Raw genomic sequence first — 14,612 nt, 5'->3', positions numbered from 1 at the left:
GTGAGCTGTCTTTGGGTGTTAGGGGCTAGTGGCGGGCTTCGAAATAATTTCGACCACTTCGGGTTCTTTAACGCGCACTGACATCATACGGGCGCCTTGCATATCGCCTCCCTGAAAATGCGACCGTCGTCCTCGAGATCAGCAGTCAATCACCCTATGCGTGCCTTAAGACCTGTAAACTGCAGACATTACCTGATAACGTCTGGACGTATTTACAAACCACTTTTTGTCTGCGCTTGCAGACCTGTAGCATGTCATTTTGACGCTCATATAAGGAATTTACTATGATTGCAGACAGTGAAGCAACAGATCTGGTCATGAAATCGTTTATTTACAAGTGAGCAAAAAAATTTACAACACACAAGGTTTCAGTGTTGTCCGATTCTTCTCACTGCTCTGCTGATTGACACCTTTAAGCAAAAAGTGAATCCTTGTGAGGCAATAGAAACGTATAACTGAGGCTGTCAGGGTAGCAGAATGGTCTAGGCAACCAATCTTTGACATTTAACCAATTGACTGCAAAATTTCGGCCGCAGCTTTGGCATGCTAGCGTGTTACACTGAATTAAAAATTATCGGGTTCTACGTGCCAAAACCACTTTCTGATTATGAGGCACGCCGTAGTGGAGGGCTCCGGAAATTTTGACCACCTGGGGTTCTTTAACGTGCACCTAGATCTAAGTACACGGGTGTTTTCACATTTCGCCCCCATCGAAATGCGGCCGCCGTGGCCGGGATTCGATCCCACGACCTCGCGCTCAGCAGGCCAACACCATAGCCACTGAGCAACCACGGCGGGTGTTACACTGAATAAACGAGTGAGTTTGTTTTAAAGGGCATTGTCCAGCTTATAGAACGATTCTGAGGGATATAAAAGGCCCTCAAGGTCCACTCTTAGGATGCCTCTGGTGGAAGCTCTCTGGGGATATTGCCTTTATGGTGCTTCGCAGTCTTCACAATGTGTGGGCAAAACACGCCTTCTCGCCACATAACCTGCAATGTAATAAACTAGCCGTGCGTCGCTGCGGTGCTCAACATAACTTTGGTGGTCCACAGCATCTCGCCCTCGAATGACGGAATGTCGGGAGGAACACTCCAAAACAGGCGACGAGACCAACTGACAGCGGAGGGCGCAGGCCAGCGCGGGAGTACCACGCCGTAATACCACGCCGCGAGCAGCAGCGCCACGCTCCCCCTGGTGGCATCGGTGCGCAAGGGGGTCACGCGCGCCCGAAGGAAAGCGCCGCCGGTATTCACACCTCCCCTTCTAGCCACCCTAGCATGGGCCCTATGGGTAGCTTGTCCTCTAGAGTGAGTATAGTAACTCTATGCCAAATGTAGCCAAACACAAAAAAGAGCAAAACAAATTTGTAGCCAATATAGCCATTTTTATTTGTATATACATTTTCACATACGATTACGTTAATCCCTTTTCGCGCAACCCGTCGTTACCAAATGCCCGTCACGCCGTGACGGTCGACCTTTGACAACCACGACAACGACATCATGCTTGCACAAAGGATACCTACCAAAAGATACCAAAAGATGCCTACAGCCATAGAGTTTCTCACTACATTACCTAGAGGGAAATCTGGCGCTGCTGCGCTGTGGTATGCATGGGAATGCCGGTATAACATTACCTAGAGGGAAATCTGGCGCTGCTGCGCTGTGGTATGCATGGGAATGCCGGTATATTGTGGATTCGGATTGGCATCGTTCTCGTAGAGACAGGACACCTTGAATACGCGCTTGGCAAGTACCGTTCCGTCTCTCACAATGATTCATTTTCTACTAGAACAGCACGTGAAAAGCTGTTTTAGCTTTATTATTACGCGAAAACATATTTTGTTTAACTATGAGAACTTGTTATTGTGTGTACGACTACATGTTACGTAAAAAGTATCAGCGGGCCGCTGATAAAGTTGGAGGACAGACGACAAGGTTCGCGCTCGCTTTGAAACAGTTGGTCGTCTGTTCTTGCTTTTCTTCGCTTGGTCATGCATCGTGGGTGAGTAAAGATGTAATATGCGTGAATGGCAACATTTTATGAAGATTTTACTTTGAGAACGCGTTATTTGCGTAGCCATATCCACATTTTAGACGAAGCCTCTTACAACACCAGCCAACACGAGCCTCGCATACACATATACCGTCATTCCCATGACGGCACGGTGCCCCCTTAAAGGGACCCTGAAACGCTTTTGACGATTTTCTACAAACGTACTGAGTCGTTAGAGTAGGTCCTTCTGATCATTAATTGGCACATCTAAGTGCTCCGCGTAAAGCGTGTAATTTATTATAAGGTTTTAAAAATGCACATCGCTGCCGATCGTAGCACACTGCTCGGCATAATTTTAAGCCGCCCCTACCCATATGACCGAAATCACCCATACGACGTCAGTGGGGCGAGCTATCCGATTGGCTGACCAGGGCACGTGATCGATAATTTTTCCAACTTTATGGTAAACAAATGATCTTCGTAATAGTTGGAATGTTAGTTAATTTGTTTTTATAAAAAGAAAGTAACATAAAGAGGATGCACAAGAACAATTTTTCAGTACACTTAAGCACTTCCGGCAAACAGCAGTGGTCGTCTGCTTCTGTACAACGTACTCCATTTTGACGAGAGCTCCGCGGTCAGAGTCGGTCTCAGTCCTTTCGCCAGCACTATGATTCGACTTTGTTGCCTTGTGGACTGCAAACGTAGCGACTGGCAATATGTCAAGCTGTGAGATCGTGTCCCTCTGCAATGCAGCGTACGAGCGAACTGGCTGCAGCGCACTGGACTGCCGCTACCCTATGGGCACCAGGATTTGCGCGTTTGTGGTCGTCACTTTACACCGGAAGATTACTAACGCAATAGCGTTTCGCGAGTCCGATATTAGGGCAAACGCAAGCGCAAGGGAACAGGGTCTGGCCGCTTGACTGTGCCGTAACGGGATGAGCCATGAGATGATCAGAAGGGCATGGTCTTAGCATGGTCTGCACGGTGCAGCCACCTGGTGGCACAGAGCTCAACCATACACAGTAGCAGCAACGAAGTGTATTATTCTTTGCTGCTGGTGTGTTTTTCGCAGGAGTGTAATCATCAACACGTTGTTTTTCTAAATGTTTAAAATGTTTTACACTTGGTTAGAGCAACATTAGCGCTTTGCTTGGCTGGTTAAGCGCTGCGCCAACAAGTGTCTGGACCGTGCAGACCGATCAGTCCGCTCACGTACGTCTACGCTAAAGTTCCTTCATCAGCTTGAGTTCATGCCTCCAGTCATTTGCCGAAATAACCAGCTTGCCTGTGGTTACCGGAATACCAGACACGTTCGGCGCTACGACAGAATGCTCGCAACGCTCGCTGCTTCGATAGCTCGCGCTTGGGGTCGACGGCCAAGCGGCTAGCGCAGAGGTCTCGCGCGGGCGGGGGCGGGCTCCAAAAGATCCGGAAGCGGACGATGTGACGTCACATCGTGACGCAGCACCAGTGAAGGCGGAGCTTAGCCCCGCTCGCTCGGCGAACGAGTTGAGGAGGAAAAGCATGGCTAGGGAGGAGGGTAACTTCTAATCGCTTGTAGCTCCATTAATACGTAACGCTTCACTTAAATTGTGGTGCGAATGTTCTACTTAAGCTGTACCCTACGCGTCTACAAAATTTGTCCGAACCGTTTCAGGGGCCCTTTAAGAAACTCCCATAGACGGTGGCGCCAGGTTACCCTCTAGGTGTTATAGTGAGAAACTCTATGCCTACAGCCATAGAGTTTCTCACTATAACACCTAGAGGGTATGAAGAGCTTTAGAATAGGGTTTTACGTTTGCGGATAGCGTCTTGCGCTGACAGCGCCACTACGGCGTCAAAGAAAAGCTATTAGAAATAATTAAATAAAATATACCATTTTATGAGAGGAATAATAATTTTGACTTCCGTGTATTAGCATTTAATTACAATTTAGAGGTTATTCTGTAAGCAGCAAACAATTAGTTGCGCTTAGTTTTGAGCAACTTTACTAGCCTTCACCAGCCAAGCTTAGCCGTGTTAGGCCTACGAGCCATAAAATCCACAATCGAATACAATATCAGCGGTGTCTAATGAGTCAGTCTTCATAACACACGCTAGTTGAGAGAAAGCGATAACCGCTGTCACTTCTCCTAGCTTGCGAACTTCACGCGTTACCGCGAATCGAACCCATTTTGGTGCTAGGTTAGAGCCGTCGCTTCGGTGGGTGCCGCCATGTTTGCCGGCCCAAAACTTTTGGGGCCACTATTTGCATAGAGTTTCCTACAAAATTACTAGAGGGAACTCTGGCGCTGCTGTCGTTGTCCTACCATGGGAATGATGGGAAGTACATGGATTTGTCTGATCTTCGGGCTTGTGGATTCAAACGTTCTTGTGGCTTTGTATATTACTCTATATAAATATTATTGTCGTATATTTCGGCGCAATCTATGTTCTTCGAAGTGCAGAAGACGCCGGGAACGCGTACAGTTTCTATTAATTGCAACGATTGAGCTTGTCCAGGTGGCCAAATCGAAACGCGCCAAGCGTCTCAAGGCACTGGCATGCCCGCGATGAATTCATAAGGGCGTTTCATTCGCTTGTCGATACGTACGTCCGTGAAGAAGAAGAAGAAGCCGTGTGGAACGGCTGTGCTCGAAAATGCTCTCTGCTGGAAACAGCGTATCGGCCCCAGGCCGAGGATCGTCGACCCCGTTTTTGAACGAAGATGCAAGTTACAAAGTTGTCCTCCCGCGTCTACCAACCGGTAACGACGTTTTGAATTCTATCTTCCTTCATGCGGACTTGAGTGGCAGACCATACCGTGCTCCTGACTTCCGAGACGCTCTGCTTGAGGTAGTGAATACTTCAGATATTGTAGGTGTCGGACAGTATCAAATGAGCCATGTGTGGATGGTTACTTGCGCTAGTAGTGCGGCAAAACAAACTCTCGTCGCCTGTGGTGAGCTCCGTGTCAAAGGGCTGAAGTGCATGGTGATAGATCCGGGGACTAAAAACATCAAGCTTAGATTACTATGGCTTCCACCTCACCTTGAACCACGACGCGTTGAAGAGGCGTTCCAGAGCTATGGTCAGGTGAAGTCGGTGGAGAGAGAAGTATGGAGGTGCACTGGTATGGAACAGTGGGTGACAACAAACCGGGAGGTTTCCTTGGTGCTCAAGGGCACTATCACTGTAAGCTCAATACCGCACATTATGTCCATTTATGGACACCAGTGCCTCGTACTTATCCCCGGTAGGCCTCCGCTGTGCCTTCGTTGCAAGCGTGTGGGACACGTTCGTCGACAATGCAGAACACCGAGATGCTTACAGTGCCACCGATTTGGTCACTCAGTGGACGCCTGCGTGTCCACATACGCCAATAAGCTTCGTTCTGGGCAATATACCGCAGACGAGCCACAACTGGACCATGTCATGGATTCTACAGAGGTAATAGATGCCACCGGAGAGACTACAGGTGGCATTAAGGACGAAGACCAGGAGTCCTTGAAGCCAATGCCAAGCAGTCACAACAGCTCAAGTAATACTAGCGAGGCTACAGGCGAGGATGACTCAGTTTGCACACCTGGCCTAGCAAGCCTTAAAGAAAAGCCCCCTGATGACAAGGAAGAAGAGAAAGAGGCGATGGACATAAGTCAGACAAGGAAACGTTCGGCACCACAAAACGACGAAGCAACAGCAAGGGCACTACAGGCGCCCGAGAAAGTGTCTCCTAGTGCTCAGCGACCTCCCTCTCCTGGTAATAATGTGCCGCGCCGGTTTTATCAGCGTAGTCAGGAGAGTGCCACAAAGAAGTCCAAAGGGAACAAGACCACAGATTTACCTGTGGCCAAGGGCGATGGAACACAAAAGCTTTAGGTGAGCAAAATGGCTACCGCCTTCACCCTCCCCTTATGTGTAGCGACAATCAACGTACGTGGGCTGAGGAATATGAGACGCCAGCAGCAGTTACTACACGTGCTTAGGCAGCATGAAGTTGATGTTGGTGCAGCGCAAGAGACAAAGATATCGTCTGCTGGTGATTTCAACCTTGCGCTGCAAACGTTTCAACCTGATTACGAGGCGTGTATTAGCCAAGCATGTGGTGCTTCCGCTGGATGCTTTTTGTTAACCAGAAAGCAGTTAAATCATTCTTCATTGTCACTGCGTGTTGATGGGGAAGGCCGCCTTATATGCTGTGACCTCTCTTTTCATGGCCGTAATTGGCGGTTTATTTGCGTTTATGCTCCCTCAAAAGTTAGTGACAGGAGGGCTTTCTTCCTCTCACTTGCTCCGCTCCTAGATACTGACAGAGATTTGGTACTGTTGGGAGACTTCAACTGTGTTTGTGATTCCAGAGATCACTCATGCCTAACTAATCGTTATGATGCGAGTGCTACTTTCCTGCATCAGTTAACGGAGGATCAGAATCTAATAGACGTGGGAGCCTACACACCTTCTTGGGTGCGGTTCACGCACTTTCAAAGCGTCTCCCATGCTCGACTTGATCGTGTGTATGTTTCGACGAATCTCTGGTCTCACATTCACAACTACGCCGTGAAGCCTGTATTTTTCACCGACCACTGTTTGGAAGCTGTTTCATGGGGTCCTCGAAAATTGCGCAACTTTGCTCCAAACTGGGCACTGTGGAAACTTAATACACAACTTTTACGAGAGGAAAGTTTTGTAAACAAAGTGAAAGAATTATGGCTAGAAATAACACAATGTCAACAGCTTCCATTGTTTGCTCAATGGGAAATGTTCAAAAATAGAGTGAAAATGAGGCGATTGCCATTTCATGTGAGCTGTCTCAAAGAAAAAAAGCTGAAAAGCATTACCTTCACGATCTACTGCACAAGCTGCACGCTTTCGAAAGCCAGGAACCAGGGTTGTATAGTGATGAAATAAATACAGTTCGCGCACAAATACAGAAATATGAGACGGAAGTGTACAAAGGAGCAATGGTGCGTTCACGCACAACTCGCTTCACAGAAGAGCAGCCCACAAAAAGGGCTCTCGGTGATGAAAAGCGATATGCGCTTTCCAAGCAAATATTGGAAATTGAGTCTGGTGGGTCTATATACACAGAAACGTCCCAAATAATAAACCTATTTGAAGCTCATTATAAAGATCTTTTCACTGCATTTAAGCCTCAGAATGGATACGAAGAAAACGCTGATCAGTTTATTTCGCTTATGCCACACTTAGAAGAAGACGATCGCCTCAGCGTTGATGGGCCAATCACTCGAGAAGAAATTAATTTTGCCATCGAAACGCTGCAGAAGAACAAGACGCCTGGCCCTGACGGCCTTAGTGCTGAATTTTATATAAAATTTCAGGAATTCCTGTGTCCTTTTCATGAGCAGCTTTTCGAGGAAGCCTATCAATATGGTGAGCTTCCTCCATCTTTCCATCAGTGCCACACAACCTTAATACCAAAGAGCACTGATGATGAAATAATAAAGAGGGTAAACGGATATAGGCCGATATCGTTGTGTAACGTGGATTACAAAATATTTGCAAAAGTACTGACAAATAGATTGCAGACAGTCATTACTAAATTAGTAGGGGATCATCAAACATGCGGAATTCGAGGCCGCTCTATACAGACAAATGTTCATATCGCACGTTCAGTCCTTGAGTGCATAGAGGGTAGTACGGATCAAGTAGCTCTTCTCCAGATTGACCTCGCCAAAGCTTTTGATAAGGTTCAACACAAATTTTTGTTCGAACTACTGCGACATCTTCAGTTAGGGGATGTATTATACAATGGTATAACACTTTGTTATAAACATTGCACTACAAAGTTAATTGTGAACCGTACCCTCTCAGATATAATACAGGTACAGTCATCCGTTCGTCAGGGTTGTCCGCTCTCGCCTTTACTCTTCGCCATATACTTAGAACCGCTTTGCTTAAGCGTGCTTTGCGACTCGAGCATTAAAGGATACCGGTATGCCGATGAGGAAATTAAAGTGCTAGCTTATGCAGATGACATTGCCTTCTTTTGCGTCGATAAGCCAAGCATTGCCAAGGCAATAGACGCTACCCTGCGTTTCTGTGAGACTGCAGGAGCTACTGTAAATTTTGACAAAAGTAGAGGCTTTTGGCTAGGCATGTGGGCGCTCACTCCCTCTGTATTCGCGAATATTCATTGGAATCAGTCTCCGTTGCGATATCTTGGAGTACCTCTCGATAACTTCCGTAATAGTGGACCTCATTGGACGTCCACGATAACCACTATTCGTCGAAAGGTGACAACCTGGCAGAGACGTGATCTCTCCATTTTTGCGAGAGCTAAGGCGTGCAATACATTTCTCGCTTCGAAGCTTCTTTATGTTCTGCAGGTCTTGCACTGCTCACGTGTCCGTGTCCAGGCATTTCATAGAATATTTGCATGTTTTATTTGGCATTCATCATGGGAAGCCATGAGAAGGGACAACCTTTTTCTCCCACTTGAAAAGGGTGGCCTGGGTCTTGTGCATTTGTTTGTGCGACAATTGGTCATGCGTTTATTTTACCTTAAAAATGTCCGTCATCCATTCCTTTTCGCAGTTAATCGAGCACGTCTTGCGTCACACCTCCCTTTTCTTTTTGTCACGACAAACTTTGCTCAAGAACTACCGTTATGGGGCTTCCTAAAGGAACTTGTGGACACTATTTCATTTTTAAAAGCCAGATTCACCCTTGAATATTTGTTTACCGTTAATCGCACGTCGCTAAGTAGCCCTCATAGATAACCTTTTCCCTGAACCTCTGTACCGAAAGCCGTATCGGTCTCTATTTGGTCAAGATGTTCTTTGCCGTGTCCGTAGAATGTGCGTTGCGCCTGCAGCGAAAACGTTTTTCTTTAAGCTGCACACCTCCACACTGCCAGTTAAAACGTGGCTTCAGGAAAAAGGACTGTTCGTACCCTGGAATACAAATTGTAGACTTTGCAATCAACCCGAGACAATAGAACATTGCTTTATACTTTGTCGTGACGCATTTCATTTTTGGGACATTCTACAAAGAACTCTCAAAAAAGACTTTCCTCTCACATATTATGGTATCCGGTTCCTTCCTTTCAAAAAGACAGCCAGTAATACACCATACGATTTGTTTATGTTATTTAGACTTTATTCATTATAGAGAAGTCGAATGATCGACAGACATGCCGAGCCACCTCGCTCGACAAGGTCTATCTTCCGTGAAGAGACTGCTAAAGTCCGTAGTGTGGTTGCTACATATGATCCCGTACCTGAATGGATATCACGTCTGGACGCTTGTGTTTGCCAGAATTTTGAAATGTTATTGGACTGCATACTGTGTGTGAATTTGTTTTGTGTGTGTGTGTGTGTGTATGTTCATATGTAATGTAACCGCATTGATTTGACACTACCAATATTTCCATGCAATAAGGAAAAAAAAATACGTCCGTGGCTTAATGTTTTGAATATCAGGCTTCTGTGCTAGAGTCCCTGTGTTCGAACCTGCCGTCGGGCAATTTTAATTATGTTTATTTAATTTTTTATTCCGCAATATACTGTTGAAAATGACGAGTTAACAAAGTCACAATGCCGTTTGAAGCCAAAAGGACGAAGTTTAGGCAAATCCATGTACAGGCTCGTCCACTCTGAACACGGCTCACCGTGGCCGCGCTCCGCGGGGCGCCAGTGCGTCCGGCGCGGCGGCGCATGGAAGCGAAGCGGCGCAGGCGCACACGGACCCGGGGGTGGCGCTTCGCGTCGTCTGCTACAGCGCTGGAGCGCGCCGCTCTGGCTTTGCTGCAAAGTACACTTCGCTAGACCCAGGTGACTGAGCGACCGAGGCGGCGTTGCGGGAAGGCGCACTTCACTAACTAGAGCATTTTTCATCTGGTTCGGTCTACAGCTTGTGAACAGCCTGCTTAATCAATATATATAGACAGAAACAAGCTTCTCGCCACATAAATAACTTAGCATGTTTTTAATAAGTGATTAGGGTAGAAATACAGTCATTTTTTTCGCGCTGTTTATTAGGATGGGGCCATTTTATTTTACTCTCACAGCACTTGGTGTAGTGCATACCGAGAAACCTATTAGGCGCGCTCGTCTTCGTTGGAGTCATCATGTGATGAGCCCAGCGCGCCGTTTTGCGCGTGCACGACTTGATGCTAGAACGAATTTGCTTAATTGACCTAAGAAAGAGAGCGAAACCCGCAATAAATTCCACAGAAGGTTATAGAGCGATTGTTCAATCATGCATCATCATGTTTGCCATCGATTTTACCATTAAGGAGGGCAATAATATTACTTCGACAGCAACGAAGAAGAGACATCCGCTACTTCGCGACTCTCTTATTGACGCGTTAAGATCTCTGGTAGGGGTGCATGAAGCGCTTACGCGATGTAGGAAAGCGCTCTCCCCGGCATAGCAACTAATTTGGCGGCAATTTTACTCCCCCTTTTCATCTTTCTACATCCTATAAAAAAACTAAATTCATTTTTGTTGTCACAGTTTGGGTAAAATCACCGAAGCGGTGCCAGTCCTTTGACGGCTACCTGATGCGAGAAGTAACATTCTCATTTAGAGGAATCGTCGGTCGATTATTTGATTACATTGATTAGGTGAAGTAAAACATGTGGCGCCGTCGTATTGTTGGTCTTTTTTTCTCCTTGGAGTCAATGCACGCCGCATGCGAACGCTTTTTCTGTCCGTTGTGAATAGGTAATTGGAGTGGAAAATCTATAATCTACATGTCTGTTTTCTAGCTTAAATTACGTCTTGCCGGATAATTAGGTCGTTATTCGCTTCTATTTCATTTCAGTACTTCCTCGGAATAGCTCATATGCATACTAGCATATAATAATTTGTTAATTGTGCGGTATACGTCCCGAAGCGACACATGGCCTCTGCGTTGCTCAAATATAGGTGAGCATCAGATAAATTTGGAGAAAAGGAAGAATTGATTTCTCTCTTCTTTTTCTTTTTTTTTAGAGGTTAGGGGTGGGGGCGAGGCTGAGTGGGTAAAACCCAAATATGAGTACGGCACAGGAACCCTTGCCGCGAATAAGCGATGTTGGACGAACGCGGCCAAGGTAATTAAACCGGCGGTCATGAGGCCGGCCCGGTGTCGTCTGCGGACAGCATGCCGGTGGTCGGCCAATGGGCTCGACATTTGTAAAAGCCAAGCCCGGCCCAAGCCAGATTGCTGTGGTCGGGCCAGTCTACTTTTTAACTGACCATGGGCGTTAGCCGGATCTACCGCCGAGCCCTCCCCCCCCCCCCTTTTTTTTGTTTGCTTAGGTCATGCTACCCCATCTTAGCTTAATATGGTGATGCGGTGCAGCCAACGGCTGCTCAAGTGAGTGACTGGCCGCTCATGAGTTAAACATTCTGGGATGACTCGTCAAATCGAAAGACACCAGAGGTGTTTCCATTAGACGCATTTCTGTCGGCTTGCATGATGAATTGCATTTTGTTCTGTTGCTGGTTGCCATGGCACTTCGGCGATAAAAACGCTGTAACAGTGCAGGATAATTTTATTTCCCCGGTGCACTTTCGGAAACTAGCCATGTCGCGGGTACAGGAAAAAAAAAAAAAGACGACGCATTGTAGATCTGTGCCTACAAAACTATTCTCAACGCGTTATATCGGAGATGACAAAAAGGCCACTGAAAACTGTGAAAAATGCTCCTCGTAAAGAGCGACCACTGAAGCTGAATACATGACCATTGTTGCGGCGGCTGCTGCAAGCCCGACCTCCACCGTTCGGGAAATTAAGAACAGCCTAAGGCTGGGTGACGTCTCTGACACGACTATCAAGCGTCGCCTCTATGCCCCAGCCTAATAAAGAGCGCAAGAAAATGACCGTATTTTTACCCTCATCACTTATAAAAACATGCTAAGTGATTTATGGGGTGAAAAGCTTGTTTCTGTTAATGTATATTGATTAAGCAGGCTGTTCACAAGCTGTAGACCGAACCAGCTGGAAAATGCTCAAGTTAGTGAAGGGCGCGTTCCCGCAACGCCGAATCGGTCGCTCAGTCACCTGGGTCTAGCGAAGTGTACTTTACAGCAAAGCCAGAGTGACGCGCTCCAGCGCTGTAGCAGACGACGCGAAGCGCCTCCCCTAGGTCCGTGTGCGCCTGCGTCGCTTCGCTTCGATGCGCCGCCGCGCCGGACGCACTGGCGCCCCGCGGAGCGCGGCCACGGTGAGCCGTGTTCACCCTAAGAGTGGACGAGCCTGTACTTCCCATAATTCCCATGCTGGGACAACCGCTCCCATTGCAGCTCCCGTAGACACTAGCGCCAGAGTTACCTCTAGTAATTCTTGTAGGAAACTCTATGGCTATTTGGGCTCCCGCTAAATCGGTGAAATAGCGTTCCCAACGCAAAACCCAAAGGCAGTTTGCGTATTGCGCATGCGCAGTGGCGTCGACGCTATTTCTTTGGGGCCCCAAAACGCTTGGGGCCCCTATTCTAAAACTCTCTAGTGTGTCCTCGATTTGGCTGCACTTTCTGCACTAGTTCAGGGGGTGCAGCACTCTAGCACTCGATTTGCCAGTGCAGCTAGCGCCACCTGCACTTCGGCACTCGATTTGACGTCGTGCTGCACGAGTTCATGTACACTTCGGCACTAGACTCTCCGCAAGTTCTTTTCTCGTGCACGTAGTGCAAGGCTTTTGATAGCAGACGACACATGCGGCTCCGTGGCCATGCGGGTGTTGGTAGACGGCATCGACGGCGCCTGCTATTAGTAACGCAGCACGGACGCCAGTTTTCTTCAGGATGTGCACGCAGCATCTTGTTAAGGGCGCTTTCCGGGTTCAACTGATGCTAAGTGCACTGAAGGCCGGGATTTTCCCTCAGGTCACAGTCGTTTGTATTAATTTTCACGAGCTTACCGCTACCTCGACGTTAAGTTTGCGCGAAACCACATCGGTCAGTCGTTTGAAACGTTGTGCCATATATGATTCAGAAAGGTGTGGAAACCACGCTTGGTCATGCTTTCTGAATAATGACACACCAACAAAATAACACATCAACAAAAGAAAAGCCACAGCCACCCAGTCGCAGCAGACGAAGGCCTGCACGTTTCTGCACTTTTGTCCTCGATTTGACCGCCGCACCGAAAGCGCTAGCGTCGCGCTACGCTCACACTTCAAGAACTAGCGCTGCACTGGCACGACACTTTTCTGAACTAGTACGTGCAAAAGGTGCACCCAATGTCTCCCTTCTTGACGAAGCCGTGCGGGCCGTGGTGGTGGTGGTGGTGAAAAGCATTTATTGGGCTATATATACAGAGAGGTGCTCGGGGAGAGACCTCTAGTTGGTCGCGCCCCTTGCAATACTGGGCGGAGTCTCTCATTCCGGGCCCCCATTGGTCTTGACCGCTACGCAGGTCCGCCGAACTAGGGCTTGTTGGGCCGATAGTTCCTGGCAGCCGAGTAGGGCCGCCTCCCAGTCCTCTCGGGAAGGGGAAGGGGTGATGGGGGGGAGAGAAGTATTTTGCCTGCATGCCCAAACCATGTGTAAGGTGTCGGCCACCTCCCCACAGAAAGAGCAGCGGCCGTCAAAAGAAGGGTCAAAGTGCTTGAGAACCACCGGGCACAGCAGGGTGTTTGTAAAGAGCCTAAGGAGAGTTCGTTCGCCAGCTTTACCCAATCCCTTCATAGGAACCGAGTAACGGCGGTGTTCGGCACGATAGTGCTCAGTAATGTCTTTAAAAGAAAGAAGAGGGCTGTGATCTGGGTCAAGGTCCTCCCAAGTGATGCCTGGTGCCTGGCATGCCTTGGTGGCCGGGGACCCATATTATTGAGCGATGAGTTGGATCGCAGTCGCGAATACAGCGGCGAAGAATTTTGTCGGCGAGAGGAGTGATCCATCCCAATTGAAAGTTGCGACAGGCTCCACGGGAATCTGTGAGGATGAATTTAGAGTCGGGATGGGAAGCTGCGAGGGCGATCGCCACCTCCTCCGCATGCGTTGAGCTGGGTGCTTTGAACGAGAGGCCGTCCACTTGTCTTTCCTCGTGTATGATTGCAGCCGTGTACCATCCCCCCTGGAGTGGTTGGGGCCTGCAATATCGACGTAGAAGACATGTTTCTTAGCGCCATAGTGGCGGTGCAGGGCATCCGCCCGCGCCTGGCGCCGGCCATTAGGGTCCTCCTTGTTCATCTTAGTTGGAAGGGGTCGAACGTAGAGGGCGCTTCTCCACAGTTCGGGCACTCGAACCCTTTCCACCATATGGTGGTCATGTTTAATATGTAACCGGTCTAAGAGGCGGCGACCGGACACGGTCTGGGCGAGACGCGTGTATTGGTTCACGAGATGCGCCTCGCGAAGTTCCCGATATGTGTTTACCATCCCCAACGCGAGAAGACGCGCGTTGGAAGTGGAGATCGGTAGGTCGAGGGCTCTCTTGAACATTTTGAGGAGTACTACCTCCAAGCAATCTTCGTCATGTTTCCGTAAGCGTAGGTATGGGGTCGAGTACAGTACTCTACTAGTTACGAAGGCATGTGCGAGCCGCAACGCATCCTTACTTCGCAACCCTCCTCGCTTGTTGGAAACGCGGCGAACCATCCGGCCCACCTGGTCGCCGACCTTGAGGAGTTTGGCAAGAGCTGTGCCTGCCTTGCGGTGTTGATTAATGAAGAGACCGA

The 14,612-nt window shown here is 48.3% G+C and overlaps 1 protein-coding gene across 1 annotated transcript; it reads left to right on the top strand.

Annotated features, from left to right (window-relative positions):
* Positions 1 to 4,613: 4,613 nt before the first annotated feature.
* LOC140219139 (uncharacterized) lies at positions 4,614 to 13,827 on the top strand. The gene is made up of 2 exons (XM_072289028.1): positions 4,614 to 5,524; positions 13,505 to 13,827. Exons 1-2 carry the CDS (start codon positions 4,645 to 4,647, stop codon positions 13,825 to 13,827), a joined length of 1,203 nt encoding a protein of 400 aa, XP_072145129.1. The 5' UTR covers positions 4,614 to 4,644.
* Positions 13,828 to 14,612: the final 785 nt, after the last annotated feature.

This window comes from Dermacentor andersoni, chromosome 6 (assembly GCF_023375885.2).
Source record: "Dermacentor andersoni chromosome 6, qqDerAnde1_hic_scaffold, whole genome shotgun sequence".
Lineage (NCBI taxonomy): Eukaryota > Metazoa > Arthropoda > Arachnida > Ixodida > Ixodidae > Dermacentor > Dermacentor andersoni.
This window is presented reverse-complemented; position numbering and strand designations above follow the sequence as displayed.